The following is a 20,809-nucleotide window of genomic DNA, read 5'->3' as shown; positions in this document are numbered from 1 at the left end:
ACCGTTCCCAGCCTGCGTGCTTCGCCTCCTGGCCCCTTCCTTCATCTTCAGTGTTGCTGTGGCAGGTCGGGTCCTTCTCACGCTCCTGTGGACTTGTCGGGGCCCGGGGACTGCAGTGGGGCCTCGGCTAGTCCAGATAATTCCCTGTGGTTGGTGGATTGGTCCCTGTGTGCCTTTTGGCAGGCTCCAGGCATAGGCTGTGGACCTCTTTGGGGCTGTCTCTGTCTTGCCTGTGTCTCCCTGCGGGGAGGCCTGTGCCTTCGGAGCCCCGCGGCCCCTCTGAAGGTGACGGGAGGCTGGCTGAGGCCCCGTCCTTGTTGCCTGGCAACTCTGGTAATCTTGGGCCCTCTAGCACTGCCCCTGCCTGGTTTCTTGGACACCTTAGAGCAGACCTAGAAGGCAGCCTTGTTCTCTTGGCGCAGACAGCCAGTGGGAGCCCAGAGAGGTGACGTGGCTTACCAAGGCTGTGCGGTTCCTGAGGAGGAGAGTGGGGCTCCTTTCCAGGTCTGTTGGACCGAGGACTCATCCGGCTTGACGCCTGCCCTTGTTTTCCTGTCTCGGTTCATCCACTCCTTCACCTGGGCGCATGGAGAGTGGGCACGTGGTCGTACTTTCCTTGTGCGGTGGCCGCGTCCTTGGCCTTGGGACTGGGGGTGGGACGCTGACACTGTCAGCACTGGGCCTGGGCGCTGTTCTGCGTCCGCTCGTTTGGCACTGGTGAGTCCAGCCCCAGCGAGTGCCCGTGGCCCAGGCAGCGGCCACCAGCGGCTTCCAGCCACTCGCTTCTCACGAGCCGTCCGCGCCTGTGCCTCTTTGTTGCACGTGGACGTAAATGTCTGTGTTTACGCAGAACGATGCTCCAGTAGATGGTCCCCTAGTCGGGTGTGCTCGCCCCCTAATGTCGGGGAGGCCTGGTCCTGACCCCAGATGGGACTGCGCTGCGGGTGGGCCCTTGTGACGGGGCCTCACGCTGCGTGCACGGGTCACTTGGTGAATTCGTTCTGCTGTGAGACTGTTCACCTTTGTTTCACTTTCCTCTTTCCCCTCTGGAGGGTGTGGGTTATTTGTTTATTTTCTGTGCATATGATATTTGTGGTTATTTTTCCCGTAGGACAACTATACGTTCGCCCAGCCTGGGATCCAGACGAAGGTGAAAATGTTGGAAGAGCTCGCGAGCCGGATTGACGGTGAGGCTGCTCCCTGGGGCCCGGGAGGAGGCGGTGGGAGGCCCAGGACTTGGCCTCACCCCGGAGAGGTGCTGTCCTCACTATCCTGGGGGTCCTGGCTCCCGCAGGCCAGGGCCAGGCTTTCTTCTGGGGGGGGCACTGGAGCAGGAGCCTCTCCCCTTCATTTTTATCAGGGCGACATAATCAGAATCCAGCGCAGGCGCTTTGCAGGGAGTAATGAATGCGCTCCAGGAGCGGGCAGCTCTCACTCCTTATTAAGCCTGATGATTGTCATAATCTGGGCGACAGCGTGGTTGTTTATGGCTGTCCTTTGGCACACTGTTCCCTGCCTTTGTGCATCATTTTGCTATCAAGGATGCTGGCATAATTTCTCCATGGAATCCAATTAATTACCAAGTCTGGAAATAAAATCTTTAATATTATAGGAAAATTATAGTGTGTGCTCGGCCGTTTTAGATTATGCTTTCATATTTAAGTGGGGGCTTTGAAATACCTTTTACCTTCATTCTTAAAATAATTTCCCCTCTGATGTGCTGACCGTCATATTGCAACAGCAGAGCTTAATTAAATGGAAGTTGGGAGATGATGCCGGCCCATTCCCAGCACCGCCTCCCGATAGTTCGTTACATGAGCGAACAGAGCGTTAACGCAGTGATCCAAGCAGAACCAGGCATAGATCTGTGGCACCGACCGGTCGGTGGTGAGGTGCAGAGAAGAGGGGCTCCATCATGGAGAGCCTCATGCGAGCCTGGCAGGTGATTTTGCTGAACGTACAGAGAAATTGTCCTTTGCTTCCAGCATCGACGCAGGGGTGTGCTTCCGGCCCGGCCTCTGTGTCCCCACCGCTCCCCTGGCTGCGTCGCTCCAGTCATCATCTCCCCAGAAAGGCACTTGGTTTGGGGAACTTGTGAATGACATTGTAAAATGTAGTCATACAGATTACAAACGCCATTTTGTGGCTTGATTGAATCTGATTTTTGACCAGGGATCTAATGGTTATTACCTCATTTCCATACGGTGAAGGTTTTCATGGTTCTCCCAATAATACTTTATTTCATTCAGTGTATTCAGCTGCTTTCCAACTTGTCTGCTCGAGATACATTTCCTGCTTGTGGAACCGCGTTTATTCTTAGCTTCGCAGCGAGGTCTCAGGGAGGCGGCTGGGTTCTCCCCGTTTAGCAGGTTCGCAACTGGCCCCGTTCTCAGTTCTTCTAACTAAGATTCGCAGTAGGTGTGAATTTCACTTCCTGCGCGGGCTCTTCTCTTCCCCTCGTGTCCCTCAGAAGGCATATTTTCTGTCTCCGTGGAGGTTAGGAAGTCGTGGTTAGCGCTCATTTGTACCAGTGCCGCGGTTTGGGGAAACGCTTGAGTGGATTTTCTCTGGTGCTGTGGTTCAGGAAGAAGCATGCTGCGCATTTGCTGGACGGTGGTTTAAAAGAGCAGCAGCAGGGACCAGAGGAATCCCAGCCCAAGCTGTGCTTTTTTGTAAATCACATTTTTCAGTGCAATTTCTGAGGAGGGTACTTCTGGCCTGAAGTTTTTGGCTTAAAGGATCTGTTCTTCACAACAGAGAAGGTTCCTTTATGTAACAGACATGTAAAATATGGAAATGCTGTAGCCGGTTTGTGACTGTTCTTCTGATGAAACCTTAGATGCCCAAGCTTTCCAAGCAGGAAGTGCACCCAGTGGACAGGGTTTGGGCTCTCTGGCTGGGGGGGAACCCAGGCCCCCCCAGCAGCCCCTTGGGAGAGCTCCTGCAGGCCTCCGCTGCGGGAAGTCCGCCCTCCCCACTTTCATCCCTCACCTCGTAGAGAGAGAAATTGTGCACTAGGAACTTTTGCAGGGACTGTAAAGATTTTATTAAGGGCAGGATGTGTTAGGAAGAAAAATTGCTTAAAAAAACCCCCCACTGCCTCCTGTCTGCACTTGAGGGGAAGGACGGCATTGATTCAGACCTTCTTGGCACTTTGGTGAGGGAACGCACCTTCGTGGGCTCGTTGATTAAGAACGGTGACATTAATTGCATGAATAAAACTGGGAAATCCACAAACATGGAGAGATTGGACAACATGCTGCTGAATAACCAGTGGGTCAAAGAAGAAATCAGAAGAGACATCCAGAAATACCTTGAGGCAAATGAAAATGGAAAAGTGACATAGCAAAATTTCGTGGGCACAGCAAAGCAGTGGCAAGAGGGAGGTTCCTGTGATAAATGCCTCCCTCAAGAAATGATAAGAGTGTCAGGTAAACAACCCAACTTTACCTGTCAGGGAGCTAGAAAACGCAGAGCAGATGAAGGCCAAAGCTAGTAGAAGGAAGGAGGCCCTGGTTAGAGCAGGAATAAATGACTTGGGCAGATATTAGACAAGATCAGTGAAACAAAGAGCTGGTTCTTTGAGAAGTAAACGAAGTTGACAAACATTTAGCAAGAGCCACCAGGAAAGAGAGAGAGAGAGAGGACTCAAGTAAGATCAGAAGTGAAAAGGGAGATGTAATTACAGCTGATTCCACGGAAGCAGAAAGGGCCGTCAAAGACGGCTGTGAACACGTATATGCCAACAGAGCGGACAGCCGGGAAGAAGTGGGTAAATTCCGGTTACCCACCAGCCGGACTGAATCATAGTGAAGTTGAGCATCTGAACTCTGGGTAAATTCCGGTTACCCACCAGCCAAGACTGAATCATAGTGAAGTTGAGCATCTGAACTCCAGGCCCCAGGCTAGCAGGGAGACTGACGTGAAGGAGGCAGTAATTAAAAGTCTCCCAAGAAACATAAGTCCAGGACCAGGCAGCTTCGCTGGTGAGTTCTGCCGATCATTCTGGGAAGGATTAATACCAATCCTTCTCAAACCGTCCCAGAAGAATAGAAGAAGGAGGAACTCTTCTGAACACAGTATCCGAGGCCAGCATTATCCTGATGCTGAAACGGGACCAAGATGCCACACACAAAAAACAAAATTACAGGCCATTATCCTTGATAAACATTAGTATAAAAATCCTCAATGAAATATTAGCAAATTGAATTCAGCAATATAGTAAAAAGATCACACTCTATGACCAAGTTGGGCTTATTCCAGGCGTATTTGGATTATGGATTCCATAATCCATAATCCAAATATGGTTTGGATTATAGACGCACAGCCGTCAGTGTGGTCTACCACATTAACAAAATGAAGGATAAAAATTGTAGCATCATCTCAGTAGATGTAGAAAAAACATTTGATAAAGTTCAACATCCATTTATGATAAAAACTCCTACCAGACTATAGGCATAGAAGGAACATATCTTAGCACAATAAAGGCTGTCTGTGACAAGCCCACAGCTAACATTACACTCAACTGTGAAAAGCTGAAAGCTTTTCCTTTAAGGTCGGGAACAAGACAAGGAGGTCTACTCTCACCACTGTTTTTTTAACACAGTATTGAAAATCCTAGCCAGAGCAATTAGGCAAGAAAAAGATGGGACATCCCCATGGAGAGGAAGATGTGAAATTGTCGCTCTGTGCAGGTAAGAGGATATTATGTATAGAAAATCTCTGACTCCATCAAAAAACCTGTTAGAATTAATAAATGGGTTTAGTCACGTTGCAGGATACAAAATCAGGGCACAAAAGTCGATTGTGTTTTCTTACAGTAATAAGCAACCATCAGAAAGAGAAAGTTAAAAAACGAAGAATAAAATACTTAGGAATAAAGTTAACTAAGGAGGTCAAAGACCTGTGTATTGAGAATTATAAGACATTAATGAGAGAAGTTAAAGAAGATACCCCCCCCCCCAAAAAAAAGGAAAGGGAAAGATATTTGGTGTTGATAGATTGGAAGAATTAATGTTGATAAAAGGCCCAGGCTCTCCACAGCAATCTACAGATTGATTGCAGTCCCTATTAAAATTCTAATGGTGTTTTTTAGAGAAATTGAATAAAGAATTCTAAAATACGTTCGGAAGCACGAAAGGCTCTGCAAACAGAGAGTGCCATCATGAGGAAGAAGAATACAGCTGGATGCATCACGTGCCTCAATTTCAAACTGTATTACCAAAGCTATAGTAATTAAAACAGTATGGTATTGGCATAAAATCAGACATGTAGGTCAATGAAATAGAATAGAGAGCCCAGAAATAACCCCACACATGTATGGTCAAATAATTTATGACAAAGGAATCAGGAATATACAATGAGGAAAGAACAGTCTTTTCAATAAATGGTATTGGGAAAATTTAAATAAAAGAATGAAATTGGACTGATCTTTCACACCGTACACAGAATTAGCTCAAAGTGGGTTAAAGACTTGAATGTAAGACCTAAAACCTTCCAACTCATACCAGGAAACACAGGCTCATTGAGATAGGTCCTGGCTATGATTTTTTTGCATCTGATGTCAAAAGCGAGAAAACAATAAACAGTTGGGACTGCAGCCTACTAAGAAGCTTCTGCACAGCAAAGAAAACCGTGACCAAAATGAAAAGGCTGCCTACTGGATCTGAGAAGACAATCACAAGTCACATATCTGATAAGGGGCTAATATCCAAAACATATAAAGAAGTCTTATAACTCAAGAGCAAAAAAAAAAACTCTGATTAGAATACGGACGGAAGATCTGAGTAGACAGGTTTCCAGAGCAGACCTGCAGGTGGCCACAGACACACGGAAAGATGTTCTGTGTCATTAATCTTGGGGGAAACGCAGATCCAGAGGACGATGAGCTCGTACGTCTCACCGTTACCAGAACGGCTGTTCCAGAGAAGGGAGCCCTGTGCGCCGTGGGTGGGCACGCGGGCTGGTGCGGCCACTCACAGGATGGAGGTTTTTCAGAAAGTTACAAATGGAATCACCGTGTGACTCAGCAGTTTCACGTCCGTGTATTTAGCTGAACCAAACGAAAACTGCCAACTTGAAGAAATCCGTGCACGTCATGTTGAGTGCGACATTTACACCCGCCGAGATACAGAAACTACTGAGTGTCCGCTGACAGAGGAACACGTGAAGAAATTGTAGCGCACACACGCGCACACACAGGAGTGTTATCCAGCCATAAGAAGGGAGATCCTGCCGTTTGCAACATTGTGGACGGACCTGGAGAGCGTTATGCTAAGGGAAGTACGTCAGACAGAGAGACAGATCCTGTGCGATCTCTCGTATATGTGCAATCCTAAAAAAAGAAAAAGATGGAAACACCAAAAGCAAGCTCACGGATGCAAGGAAGGGATTGGTGGTTGCAAGAGGTGGGGGCTGGGGTGGGAAAAATGGGTGAACTTTTTTTTTAAATAGTTTCAATACATTGGGAAAAGTTAGAGGAAAACGGGAAGGTGAGGTCTTTAGGGGCATGGCTCAGCGAAGACTCATGTAGAAAAGAGCCGAATTGCTCTGTAAGGTTCAGGAAGCCTGGAGTCCCGCAGCTGTGTTGTGAAGAACCGAGTGGCATGGGGCGGGGGTGGGGGGGGGGTGGGGGGTGGGGGGGAGAACCGAGGTCTTGGGGTTCGGTGGGGGACACAGAAGGAAGCACAGCGAGGAGGTGAGGGAAAGACCAGAAGAGAGCCAGTGTCGTTGTCTCATTTTTAGTGGGGAGGGTTGACTAAAGGATATCTCAAGAGCACTTTTAAGTTTTAATTTGAGTAGGTTGCACCCCCTCTCTGCGAGCCTTAAGCCCTTCTCAAAAGTGTGTGCTGGAGACAGGAGAGACGGGCCTGTCTGTGGCGGAGCCCAGCGGAGTGGAAGACGGCAGCGGCCCGAGAGGGTGTGCGCTGGGCGGGGGTAACGATGTGTCTCGGGACAGCTCAGGTGGCTAATGAGAACCCAGGGGAGTCCCCTGTGCTGTGTGGGGCACAAGCGGAAGGACTTCCCTCAGAATGAGAGGGGAGGACTCGAGCCACGGAACTCGGAACACAGGACAAGGTGACAGGTGACGAGCCTCACTTCTAGTGCTGGTGGGTCTGACGCTTCCGCCCACGCTGCCCCCTGAACACACCAAAACTAGCTCAAGAGGATTCATTGTGAAGCTCGTAGAGAGCAGGGGGAGAACAGAAAGGAAGGAAAACGAGAAAGAAATAAAAAGGAAACACATTTCTTTCTTTTTAAAAAAGATTTTATTTATTTATTTGACAGAGAGAGAGACACAGCAAGAGAGGGAACACAAGCAGGGGGAGCGGGAGAGGGAGAAGTAGGCTTCCCAAGGAGCAGGGAGCCCGGTGCAGGACTCGATCCCAGGACCCCGGGATCATGACCTGAGCCCCGCAGGCGCCCCAGGAAACACATTTCTTAAAAGCGCTGAACTACCAGCAAGAAGATAAAACTCCATGCGTACGTTCGAGGAGAATGCTGGTGCTCAGAGAGGTGAGCCCAGCTCTAAAGGCTGCTGCTCTGAGGGCATCTGCTCGTCCAGAAAGAAGATTCCCAACACGAGCTGCTGTTTGCACAGTCTCCCACAGCGAACGGTCTAGCTACCTCAGACAGAGAATGTGAGACAGGCTCATAACCTTGGGACCGAGCAGAGTCTGGAAGACCCGGAACGAAACAGCCTCTGTACAGTCTGGTAATCTTGGTTTTTGTCACCTGAGAGGACCAGGGTTGTTTGAAACTCAGCTATAGTCCTTCTCCACGGGGGCGCTCACAGTGCTTGGGAGAGGCCAAGCAGATTCTTTTCTGGAGGAAGTCACCAGAACTGAAATTATTTCTACAAACACGTGTAGTTTTCAAATAAAATGATCTGTGTACAGTCAAAGCTTGTCATGTATTCAAAACTCTTAAGTGGACCAACAGAAGCAACAGATATCAGAAACTGGTCCCCAAAATGCTGTGCCTTTGTAATTCTTAGACACACACTGCGAAACCATTATCCTTATCTCTGTGTATGAAGGAGTAAAAACAGTTAACCTTGACTATATCTGCAGGGGAAGAGGAAAACTGTGTAGTTTTACAGAAGAGATTTGAAAAAATGACCAAGTAGGATCTTTGGAATTGAAAAATATGATAACCACATTAAAAACGTGGTGGTTAGATACAGCTACAGAGAACATGCATGATCTGGAAGATGACTGGAAGGAAAGAGCCATAATAAAACTGGAGAGTAAGAATGTAGAAAACAGAGCAGGTAGGAGATCTAGAGGGTGTGTTCAGGAAGCCTGAGTGGTGTGTGTTTGGAGTCACAGGAGGAGAAGAGAGAGAATGAGTGAGACTTTGGAGAGATAATAATGGAGACATTTTCCAAAAGTCCCGAAATGTGCCAACTCACAGATTCAAGTGACCACTGGGTCCAGAGGAGAATTACTAATGGGAAAACTGTATGTGAGCACATCCTCGTGAAGGTTAATTATACGACAGACACAGTCTTAAAGCAGCTGGAGGCAAAGATTATTTTCTAAAAACAGCTATTTGAGAACTGACTTCTCAACAAAAATATGAGAAAGTGTCCTCAACGTGTGGTGAGAATATAACTCACAGGAATCCAGCAAGCATGCTGGTCTGGACTGACCTTGGAATTGCACAAGGCCACCCAAATGTGCATTGTTTGCATTCCCTCTGAGAAACCGTGCGCATCAAGAAGGTGGCAGAGAGCCCACTCTTGCACTGTAAGTAGGGACAGTGATGACTGTGAACCCAAATCCCCCGCAAGGAGGCAAATCAACACCCACCCCCAGCCCGTGGGGAGGGTCAGGTGCAAAAAGTCTGTGGAAAAGGGGAAGGGGTGTGTGGGTATCTAAGGAGGACTGGAACCAGATGGAACCACTCTGGGAAGACCAAAATCTGTCCCAGAACCGGAAAAGACTGATTGCAGGTCTGCGGTCTGGTGGAACAGGGCACTGGCTGCCGGCAAATCAGACAGGATTTGGGATTTCCTGGATGAGTGGCCACGGAGACCTTAGCAGACCCCCATTTCTAACGGCTGCTTGTCCTGTTTGAGCCGAAGTCTGGGGTCACGTGTTGTTTTGGTTGTGTGTGTTTCCCAGTGATGGAGGCTTCTCCTGCCTTCAGTTATTTTGACCCTGGAGTGGAGGAAGCAGCCTCCAGAGCAGATGAGTTCCTGCTTGGCTAGTCAGCCTCCAGCGGCCCCTCCCGAACGAGCGACAGGGGGTGTTTGCTTGGGGCCATCCAGGTGCACGTGTGGAGACTGAAGGATTGAGTCTGGACCCGCTGGGGGGGGGACGGCAGCGGTGTGTGGAGGGGGTGGATCTCAGGCATTAGTTAGGGAGCCTGTCATTTATTCAAAAAGCAACCTCAGGCTTTTTAAATTTTGCTCATACATTTGTTTGATTTCTTAATCTGCTACCAAATGTCATTTCTTCTTCGATCTCAGGGAGAAATAGATCGCCCCGGTGTTTGGTGTGGCTCACGGTCCTCTAGCTTGCCAGAACAGCCTCTTGAGTTCTCTGTCCCCCGCGTGGTGGCCAGACTCGTTCTGGGAGGGGCTGTGTGGAGCCGCAGTTCACAACAGTCCACAGCATGCCAGCGGGTTCTCTGCACCCGCAGTCATCAGAGGCATCTGACTGTCCTGGCCGTGACCCGGAGACCCTCCACCTTCTGCCATGTGCCTCTCGTGCTCCCACTCACCAGGAGCCGCGGTGCGCCTGTGGGGGCTGCTGGCGCGCTGGAGGTCTAGAGGGTTCAGTCGCTCCTGCGGAGCCTGGAATGTTCTCTGCGGAACCTGGAGAACCCGTGAGCACAGGTGTGTGCATACACCGGTGTGTGTATGCAGGTGTGCGTGCACGGGTGCGTGCGTGTGTGTGTGTGTGCACAGCTGTGCTGGGCGAGCAGGTCTGCCTGCACCAGACAGTACGGGCTAAGGATTGGGGTGGTTTTGCAGGTCGGAGGCTGTGCTGATTTTCCCACGTCTGTACCCTGGCAGTGCCCGGCCACTGCGGGTGCCCCTCTGCCTCTACGCCCAGGATGGGCGGTGTCTCCCTCCCTTCCACTTTTCCTGTCTCGTCAGCAGCAGCTCCTTCTCCTCTGGTGGCCACCTTCCAGACTCTGACCCACGCTGTCGTGTCATGCGCTGCTTTGGGACTGGTTCGGGGTGACCTGTCAGGACGGTGTGGGAGCGCAGAGCCTGGCAGTGGACGTGCATCGAACATGCACATTGGCCAAACCCTGAGTGGCTGAGTGTGGGCCCCAACTTGGGGTGGAGGCCGGGAATCCCCGGTGGGGGTCACGGGGCTCGGCAAGGGCCTGGCAGACGGCGGGCCAGTCTCAGCGGCTTCAGCGGCCGGTGCGCCCCTCGCGGCTTGGCTGGGACTCTGTTCTCTGTGGTTCTCGGTTTGGGACTCAGGCCGAGGGAGCTGCCGCCCTGGGGGGCATCCTTGCCCAGGTCCTGGGACAGAAGGAAGAGGATTCTGGGAAGTCCTCATAGGCTCTTACCGCTTCCAACAGAAAGTGGTTCCTGAAACTGCTGTTCTTCATTGGCCAAACCCAGTGCTGTGCTGCGGCCACTGCCCAGAGCTGGGGGACGGGCGCACCCCCGTCCCCAACCCCGGGGCTCATGGAGAGCCCTGGGCTTTGGTGGTCAGCGCTGGGTGCGCCAGTCACAGCAGAGAGACGGGGTCACAAGTAAGAGCATGTGCTCGGTGTTTCTGGTGATTGTCAGTCTGTTCCCTGCTGACAATCCCTGATTGTATGTAAAATCCTAAGTTCCCACCAATGACCTAGTGATTCTGTGCTGTGATAACGAGCAGAGATGAACACTTCTTGGACCGGGAGAGGGTCAGCCCTGAAGCCCCAGCGGGACTGTTTGCTCTGCGTCACACCTGGACCGCTAACGGACCTGAACGAAATTGCATGTTGTTGCAGGACAACCAAACGATACCCCTGATATATTTGTGGCCGTTACGCCAGCCACATCTGGCGTTAGCCTGTAAGCCCCTGGTCTGCGGACCCCGCGTTCAGCCCTGGCGCCCTTCCAGCGACAGTCCCCGTGATGGAAGCTGGGCGGCCCTGCCGTGGGCTGTCCTCAGGCAGTGTTTGTGACGTAAGAGGAGCTAAATGAAACACTTGCCACGTCTTCTGTTTAAAAACATAACGGAGATCCTCCTTTAGTATTAAAAAGGAGTATTTGAAGATGCATAGCCTTAGCGGGTAGGTAAACGCGGTGGTGTCTATGCTTGGCTTTTCCAGAAGACTCAAGTCTCGTCGTAAAGCGTCGCTTCAGCGATTAGTGTCCCATGAGGGTGAAATGGGCACGTAAAGGGGATCTCGGGGTTTGTTGCTGGTGATGGGGCGGCTTTAGGACAGAGACAGGACTGTCCTCCGCACCCCCTGAGGGCCCAGAACTGCTTGCTGTCCCCTGGGCCCCGAGTCTGCTCGGCTCTGCTCTGAAGTTGTTCCCAGAGACTGTAAACCTGAGAGGCCCCAGTGGGCCAGGAGGAGGAGAGAAACCTGGTCATTAATCAGCCAGGCTGAGCCAAGAGCTTCCGTGGATGTGGGCCCTGGGATTTCCATCTTTAGTGTCGAGCCTGACTCTGGGCTGCTTGGGAAGGCCAGGGCCAAGCACCAGCAGGGTCTGCTGCCGGAGTCTTAATCCAGATTGTGCCTTGTATGCTTCCTGGAGGATGAGGGATGAATCCTTCTTCCTGCCTGGTCTCGAGCCAGCCAGAGTAAGGAGCTCCCCGTTATGTGAATTTCACACAAATCGTAGCTTTTCGGCGTAAGTATGCCACACGCTGACATTCAGATCTCACCGGGCCCTGATGGTTTGGCTGGTGCTTCTGAGCCGGCTGAGCTCAGCGGGGCCCACGTTAGACTCGAACCCGCGCCTGAGCTGCAGGCCGCCCCTTCTGCAGTTCCGGGTGGCGCGGAGGATCTGCCTCCGTGTAGCGGGGCTGTTTGGCATTTAGGAATATGCGTGTGTACACGCACTTGCACCCGCTCCCGCTCCCACAGCCCTACACCCCACACTTCACACGCGGCTCCGTTGTGGACGTGGCTGCTGTCGGGAGCCCGTGCTTCTCCGTGTTCCTGGGGCTCCTGGTGATGCTCCTCACACCAGCCTGTCGGAGGAGGGGCCGCCGGTGTCCTGGGGGGTGGGGCGGTCCCTGTTCGTGGCCAAGGTTGAGCTCATTGCCTTCAGCGTGGACGTGGTGGGGAGGCTGCTCACCGAGTGCGTTTCCACGCGCCCTCACGCCTCTGCTTCAGGTCGTCTCGGACCTGCTGGCCGGGGTCTCGGGGAGGCCGCCGGGGGGAGTGCTCACGGTCACGCCGAGCCTGCCTGCCCCGCGGGTGGGGTTTTTCTTCACAGTGACCGCAGACGGGACCTTGGAGACCCGCCCTGTGTTGGTCAGGGGCAGGAGCTTGGTCGCGATGGCTGGCCTGTGGTGGCGCGGGACGGGTGACCCGGGCGGGCAGTGTCAGGGGAGGCTCTTCCCTTCTGCCTTCAGCGGCGCCGGTGCGTTCGCATCCTCTCTGGTGCGTGGTCTACGCTGCCACGCCCCCGCCCCCCAGCAGCCGGGCCGGCGCACCCTGGCTGGTCGCTTTCCCTCCGTCAGGACATGTGATCCCAGCTTCTGCTCCGGTCCTGGTTCTTGTTTCCTGCACTTCAGACTCTTTCCCTGTCTCCTGCAGCTCCGTCCCGGCGGCCCTGTGTTCTGGTGCTCGCTCTGAGCTCTGCGAGAGCAGGCGGTGACAGGAGACAGGAAGAGTGTGCCACATCGGGGGGGGGTAGCCGGTGTGCGGAGTGTGCGGCAGGACTTGGCCTCCGGGAGCTGAGAGCTGGGGAGGTGACCTGCCTACCTGCGTGCCGCCTGGGAAGCGCTCAGTGACTCGCGTGCTCAGGGAGCCCCTGAGCGCTCCCTGGAGGGAGGCCTGCCGTGGAGGGGAGTCTCCGAGAGGCCCATCCTTGTGCCCGAGCCAGGAAGGCGCTGTTGACCGTCCCAGGAGGTTGTCACCCGGGTCTTGGTCCCACGGCAGGCCCAAAGCTTCTGGGTCCTGCAGCAGTTCCTTCTGTGATGGCTTTTACGTTTTGGTCCGTCCCTGAGTGCTTCTGAAGTGTGTCAGTGGTGTGCCCCCAGCAGCGTGCTGTGCACGAGGTGCTCCCCGGGGCCTGGGACACGTGTCCCAAACGCTGCAAGGCGCTGGTGGTATGGCGACGTGGGGCTGCACACAAGTGGAAAGGTGACTCATTCCCAGGGGCAGTGACCGAGTGTCACCGAAAGACAGGCGTGCTGTGTGAGCATGAGGGAGAGGGAGAGGGTCCTCACCCCTCCCTGTTCAGATCGTAGCCATAGGGACCAGAGGCAGGTGGCCACTGGGGCTTGGCTTTGTGAAAGGATACTTGGCCACTCCCCAGGTGGCTCCCTTGTAAAGTGGGCCTGGGGACCCACTCAGGGCCTGATCCAGGATGGGCCTTCTCCCCTCTCTTTTAGATCTGCTTCTCGTGGCTGGTCGGGGTGGGGGCTGGTGTGTGAGGCAGACTCTGTGCCCAGTTCCCATGTCCGCTGCCGCATGGAAGATCTCCCCACCTCACCCAGTCGGTGCAGCTCTCCCTGCAGCAGGGGTGGGGTGCGTCTGCAGGCCCGTGTCTAGGAGGCTGGCTGTCCCCGGCCCAGGTGGTCTGGCATGCGGGCAGGAGTGCAGGCGAGCCCGGCTCTCGGAGAGAGGCCTGCTGTGTAGTGGCGGGAGGGGCAGGCTCCATCCCTGCTGTGGGCACGTGGAAGCCCTTCCTCTGGGGTGCGGCTTTGGGGGCTTGAAGAGGAGTGAGCAAGCTGTGGTGTGTAAACGGGTACAGACTGAGGGACAGGCTGACCTCTGACTGCAGGGTTTTGGTCCCTTAGTGAGGGGGAAATGCCAGCCTGCGAGCAGAACGGGAGGCTGCTTCAGGCCAGGCCTGCGTGTCAGAGGAGAGAAGTTGGGGGCACCCTGCTGGGCTTCCGAGAAGGAATGCTCGACCGTCCGCACTCTTGTGGCCACTGGTGAGCACAGTGTGTGCCCTCGGAGGCCAGCCGACTTGGGGCTCTGGCTGCAGCTTGTGCCCCACGAGCCCTTACGCACCCAGACGCGAAGGCGCTGGAAGCTTCGTTGGCGTCGGAGCCCGCTGTCATCCCTGCTCATCACTCCTGCCTCGCAGGTGTTTGGCGGCAGATGGGCTAACACATCTTCAAGCGCTGGGGCCTGTGGTCTGGGGGTTCCGCTTGGCCACGGTCGCCTTGCTGGGCAGCCAAGGGCCCTGTGTGCCCCACGTCCCTGCACGGCTCCCCTGGCCTCTCCCTGGGGAGCCTGTTAGCACGACCATGTCACCCGCACCCAGCACACCGAGGGTGGCCGTTAGCGTTTTTAAAAACTGTGCCCTTCCAGCCCTGAGGGAACCAGATGCCAGACTGCATTCTCGGGGAACTGCTCTCCCTGTGTGTGCGTGGCTTTGTCTGCTTGTACGTTTCCCCTCTCCTCTGTGTTTTAATTTAGGGTAAATGTGATTTTAATGAAATTTCTCTGAAAGTTGTCTGGTCTGCATTGTAAGTTTAAAATTGACTTATTCTTTCAAGATAGAATTCAGTTACATCTAGTAAACTGGTTTCAGCTTTATTACCATCCGAGTGAAAATATTTTTATTACTGCTACAAGGTAAGTAGTTGGAGAGCAGAGAATAAATCAGTGGTGTCGGTCCGGCCGTGGAGCGCTCTGCGTGCGACAGTGAAAAATAACCAGCCCCGTCCCACACTCGCGTCCTCGTTAGGCCTGGGGATGGCTGATGTGAGCATTCAGAACGATAGTGATATTTCACCGGGACACATGGACCTGGCGGCTGGCAGAGCGCACGTGGACCGCAGTGACGTGGGCTGCAGGGCATCGTGGGGCTGCACGGCATCGTGGGGCTGCACGGGAGGCGGAGTGTGCCGTGTCGGGCTGCGCTCCTGCGCCTGGCTCCCCCAGCTCTGCCGGGGCTTTGTCCCTGCACCTGCTGCGGTCTTCCCCGGGTGAGCGCGGTCCTTTACCCCTGCGCTTGGGACCATGCACGTCAGGGCCCTCCACTTGACGGAGGCAGCAATGCCACCCCGGTGCCGGGCCTCCAGGGGCTCCTTCAGCCAGGCGAATTTAATATGCTTTCACTTGAAACCCAGCGTGGATACTTTGCTGTGTTGTTGGGGAGAAGGATGCCGTACCAGGTACGGCAGAAGATCGGAGGACTAGAGGAAGCGTAGTGGAACCCCAAGTCATGTGTTAGGAGAGTGCACCCCGGTCCTGGTGCAGCCCGTCGCATGCCCGGGCTTGGCCGCTGTTGCCGTGACTGGTAGCAGGCTGCGTCCGGCAGGTGCTTGTTGCATCTCAGGCACCGTCCTTGGCTCATCGCCTCTGCTACTGTGGTGACTTCCCCCAGCAGTCTAAGTGGAGTGTCTGCCTCCCCACCAGAGGAGCCGGCTCCTTCTCTGCTCTCCCTCTCCCCACACGCTGGGTGAGCCCTGCCTCGCCTCCAGCTCTGCCTGTCCCGGCTTGGTGCTGAACACGGAGAGCTGTCCCAGCTCCGTCCCATGTTGGGGGCCCAGCAGTGGCCTGGGGGCTTGGGGCCCTGCCTCTGCCTGCCTGCGGCCTTGGATCCAGGGGCAGCAGGCTGCAGTGTGCTGTGTGATGCCCACCACTAGGCCCCTGGCCACAGCCCTCACGTGGCTCCTCACGTGGCTCTTCTTGGGATGCCGGGCCAGCATCTGGTGCCTTCCGGTGCCCCACCACCATGCCAGCCTGAGAAGGGGAAGGAAGTCTGAAAGTCTAATGTGCCATCTTGAAATAGCAAGCGGGTCCCTTCTTCCGGCTTTGAGCCCGTGCCTGTGGCGTCCTGCAGGCTTCCCAGCAGGGAGCAGGACGCCCGGCGTGCCCACTCTGCCCTCTCCTCGTTGGCGTGTTGCTGGATTCACGGATCAGGCGTTACTGTGGTGTCCACACACGACGGCTCGCGCACCGTGCGAGGCTTTGACCTACTCCCACGCGGGCTGCAGACAAGGCACTGATTTAGAATGGGCATTTGGGGGGTGGCGGGTGAACGCAGCCTGTGTGGGTTATCCCTGTCTCTGCATGTTCATGTACCCTGGGGGTCTCCTCCGTGGCCTTTGTTCTGCCCGAGACTCTCAAGTCCCTGCCCTTCTGCCCTTTCACCCGGGGAGGGGGCGAGCTGGCATGTGGACAAGCTCTGTAATCCGAGCGCGCGCCCCTGCTAACTGCTGTGTAACTGCAAGAGTGACAGGAAGACACTGGGTGTGCAGACAGGTGACTGGGTGAGTGCTGACGGTTGTGGTCGTCTGAGAATGGTCTTGGCTCTTTGAACGTGCCCCCGGCCGGCTGAGTGGGGCCCTTTCCTCGCGGCCACCTGCCGGCCCCTTGGCTTTATCGGTTCTCCCACGAGCTGGCCCTCGCGCTGGTCGCGGGGACGGCACTCTTCGGGGAGGCCTCGGTCTGGGCTGACAGTCTTCACGTGTGTTTTCTGCCGTCCCCAGAGATTGTCAGGATAACCGGGGAGGCTGCGCCCACCAGAGCTCTGAAATCCTGAGCTCCCCGTGAGACGTGGGAGCTGAGTGTCCCAGTGACTCAGAGGGGCCCGGGGCGCCCCAGACCCGAGCCTGGCGCAGTGCCGGACGTCCTCCGCTCTGCCCTCGCCCACGACGGCCGGCTCCTGTTGCCGCAGGAGCCAGGTCCCAGGGCCCTCCCGCTGTGTCTCTGAGCCCGCTGTTGGGTCAGGCCTGCGACCCCCTCCTGCCATCTTCCAGGCCAGAGAGCTGTGTCGAGAGAGTGCTGGGTCGAGGGGGGACAGCCTTGTCACATGGGGTGACCCCCTCTGGTCTTCTGCTCTTCTCTGGCCTTGCTGCCCCTCGGGCCCAATTTAAGCTTGTTTTCAGGTGTTTCCCTCAATAGGTGGAGAGGAATTTGTTTTCTTGAAACCGAGGGACAGCTCTCCTCCCATGCTTGGACTGCAGGGTCCCAAGAGGGTCTTACAGCTCGTGGCTTGCGGGTGGGGCCCCACTTAAATCCCCTGCAGGGCAGAGGGGTCAGCCGATGTTTCAAGACCTCACTGATGTGTGTGGATGGGCTGTAACCGCTGCGGACAGCCTGTCCTGGATCAGGAGACAGGACGCTGACAGTCCCCCGGGGGTTCTTGCCTACAGGCCTGGACTCAGCCTGGAATCGGGGGGAGGCCCCCGAGGTCATCTGGCTGCCACTGTCCAGCCCACCTCATGGCCTCTGGAGGCCATCATCGCTCCCATGTCGGCCGGGCTGTCCGGGAGGCCTGGGGAGGTGGCCGGGGAGGGGGTCTCCCACAACGGCGCTTCCAGCTGGCGGGGCGGCTGAGGCCGGGCGGCTGTGCCGGGGCTGGAGATGTGGTCTCTCTGTGTCCTGGGCCGTTCCTTCCCCAGAACCAGTTGGAAGTGTGGGGACTGGAGTGCCCACCACTGTGGTGACCGTGTATATGCGGCCGCTCGGGCGGGGAGCGTGTTTACGCGGGAGGTGGTGACGGCCATCTGGCGTGTAATGAAGCACGAGCACGTGAGGCCTCTGAGCCCGTGACTTGGATGATTTTCTCCTAATGATGCTTTCTCTGTGACCTCCAACCTGAGATTAACGTGCCGGGTTCATTGCCAAACCGGGACTAGTTAATTAAATGTAAGTAGACGCTTCCAAACACAGTGCTTCTCCTTGACCTTAGGAAGAAAAAGTTGTCTTGGTTTTGAATGCGGGCCTTCAGATTCTGGTTTTGACAGGATCCCGAAAGTCATTTTTGTTCGTGGTTACAAGTTGCTGGAAAATACAAGTGGTTTTATCGGCCCCGCCATAAAGCACCGACGTCCCTCTTAAATCCCGGACAGAAGGCAGCCTTACAGCTGGGCATTTCCGTGCCAGGCTGGCTGGGAGAGGACAGTTTCTGTAGTGGAGGTCACCTTCCCTGCCCGTAAGCCGTTGGCTGTCATGAACGACCATGGGGAACTTCCCATCTTTGCTCTTTGTGACCCCTGCGTCCGGGATGCTTCCGGCTGTGGATCCCTGCTGGGCCCCCTGCTGGGCACGGTGCTTCCCCATGCTTCTCCGTGGTCCCTCTCAGGCACGCACCCCGTCCCCGCACAGGGGCCAGGGCAGGCCGAGCTCTTCTGGCAGGTTAGACCTCCCGCCCTCTGCCGTGTCCCTCTGTGTGACCCCGGCTTCAGACCCCTGTGCATTTGTGTGTGTGTGACGGCTCCAGTCTCTGGTTGCTGCGTGTGGGGACCCCCCGGGCCCCTGGCTGAGGGTGGGGCCCCGTGCAGGGGTGTGTGCAGCCGGCTCCCTGGGAGCTGGCACGGGCACGGAGACGGGCCCCCGGATTCTTCCTTCGGAGCTTGGCTGCGCCACGTCTGCGGGAGCCCTGGGGTGCAGCAGGTTGTCGCAGGGCTGCGGTGAGACCTGGTGTGGGGGCTGCTGTCACACAGTCCGTCTTGTGTGTGGCATGACTGGACCTAGGGCTGAGGGGGCTGAGGGGGCCAGGAGGCCGTCCCACCGTGGCGCCTGGGGATGGGGGCTCCGAGCGTCCCTGCCCGCACCCCCAGCCCTTTGTCTGGTCTGCACAAAGCATCCCCAGAACAGCTAATGCTTGGAGCTTCTGTTGGAAGTGAGTGAGTGATAGAGGGGTGAGAATCCGGAGCCCACCCCCTTTTCACACGTGGATGCCTCCCTCCTGATGGCGAAGAAACCCGCGAGTCAGCTGAGTGTCTTTCTCGCTTGATCTTCCCGTGGCCTTCTGCTCAGCCCTGTGTGCAGACGGAGCTCCGCGGGACCCGTGTCTTACCTCGCAGCCACCCTGGTACTGTCGTCCTGGTCAGGCAGAGCTTCCCGTGGCCCTGTCCACGTGCTTTCTGCCATTTGCTTCCCGAGGACAGCAGTCAGAGAGCCAGGGCTGGAGAGACCCTCTGGGGTGGGGAGGTGGCAGCCAGGCCGGGCAGGGGCCCTTGTTGCTCAGAGCGGCCTGGCCCTGGAGCACGCTGGGGTCCTCGGCCCTCATCCTTGCCTGCACAGCCAGGCGGCCAGGCCAGCGGCTGAGCACGGTTAGCGGAGGACCTCCCCGCCTTGCAGAGTGCAGCTCCTGTGTATCTGCCGCTCGGACCTGCGCAGACCCCCTGGCTGGGCCCCCGAGCTGCTGCTGGGCCCTCCACACTTGGGATGCCCCCGGGGTTGACTGAGCAGCTGTGGATTGAATGAAGGCCACCGCAGGGTTCTCCCTGCTTCTGCCCCTGCCTGCTTCCCATGAGCCCCCCCCCCACCCACAAGTGGCGCTAGGCTTCTCCAGCTCATTTAAAGTGCGCAGACGGGTGCCCTGTCCTGGGAGCCTCGGTGGGCCTGCACGGAGGCCCCCGAGCCCTTGCTGGCCTCTCAGCCAGCCTGGCCTGGGCCGCCTGGACTCTGGTGTGGGTGCTGGCATCCAGGCCCCCCGGCCCCCACCGTGGGCCCCCGTGGTGTCCTTGGTGGATGACTGAGGAAGCTGCCGTCGTGATCTGCCCTCGAGTCTTTGGGGTCCCTGCCCTTTTACCCGTGTGTTCCCCGGGAGAATGAGCCTCATGGTTCACTCATCCTGAGGGCCAGGCCAGGAGAGGCTGTACGTGCAGAGAGCATCTGTGTAGCCAGACTGCAATGGCCATGGAATGTTCCAGAACTCTGGCGCCCTGTCCCCTAGATGTCTTCAGAGCACGGTGCAGCATGGCCTGCATCTGTGACGCAGGAGCCCCGAGCTCGTCCGTTCCCCGTTGCCCAGGCTCTGCTCCGCTGTTCCCCGGGGCACTGTGACACCGAGCTGCCCTGCCCCAGTTCCAGCTGCCTCTGTGTCCTGCTCGCTCATTCCTCGTCAGGGAGCCTGGGCTTGCGGCTCCAAGCCGTGGCTGCGAGGTGACCACAGGAGGTTCTCTGCGTCACTCCTGCCCTGCATCCCCACAGTCCCTCCTGCATCCCTGCTTCCGTAACCCTGCTATGGTCCCGAGGCCGGTGCTCCCTCCCTGAGGCAGGACACACAGCAGTGGCAGGATCTGAGCTCACACCGTCCTCTAGAAGAAAGTAGACCAGCGAGAACCTAGGACAATGACTGCAGGAAAGAGGGGGAGTTCTTCTGTTGTTCTGCTTCAAGAAATGGATGAGGAGCGCTCGGGGTGGCTCGTGCCCAGGAAAGGAGGACGGGCCGTGAGTGGGGCAGGAAGTCACCTCCCGTGCATTGCTGCGTGCGGACCTCGGCGTGCGGAACCCAGTGGGCCGCTGTGTCTCAGCTCAGGAGGGCGCCGTGTGCTGCGGGACCTCCAGGGGCACCAAGAGAGCAAGTGAGCGGGGTGGAGCCTGGGGGGTCCCTGCCTGGGGAGGTGCCAGGGGCACGGCAGGGGCTCGTGCCTTCACCCCCGCATACTTCAGTGTTTCTCCTGAATAGGAGCCTTCTCTCCTGCAGGCACCGTGCTCCCGCCAAAGCCAGGGATTGACCTTGACGGCAGAACTGGCATTTCGCCTGCAGACCCCGCCCAGGTGTCACCACATGTCCCTGGACCCACGCTGCCTTTACTTGTCTTTTCTCGCCTGGGACAGGCTCAGCCTTTCTTTGTGTTTCGTGACTTAGCTGCTTCTGAAGCGTGCACGTTCGGGTTTTGTTGCTTTGTTTTCTTGCCAGAGTATCTGTTCATTTGGGCTTATCTGTTGCTTCCTGGTGCACAGATCCAGATTTTGG

The 20,809-nt window shown here is 56.0% G+C and overlaps 1 protein-coding gene across 2 annotated transcripts in view; it reads left to right on the top strand.

Annotated features, from left to right (window-relative positions):
• Positions 1 to 20,809, top strand: part of TBC1D22A (TBC1 domain family member 22A) — a 298,612-nt gene that overhangs the window by 178,526 nt on the left and 99,277 nt on the right. For both annotated transcript variants that reach the window (XM_046013568.1, XM_046013567.1), the window contains one exon: positions 1,112 to 1,187. In XM_046013568.1, coding sequence (XP_045869524.1) covers positions 1,112 to 1,187 — 76 coding nt within the window. The remainder of the gene's footprint in view (positions 1 to 1,111; positions 1,188 to 20,809) is intronic.

This window comes from Meles meles, chromosome 7 (genome assembly GCF_922984935.1).
Source record: "Meles meles chromosome 7, mMelMel3.1 paternal haplotype, whole genome shotgun sequence".
Lineage (NCBI taxonomy): Eukaryota > Metazoa > Chordata > Mammalia > Carnivora > Mustelidae > Meles > Meles meles.
The sequence above is the reverse complement of the archived record's forward strand: the minus strand, read 5'-3'. Positions and strand labels throughout refer to the sequence as shown.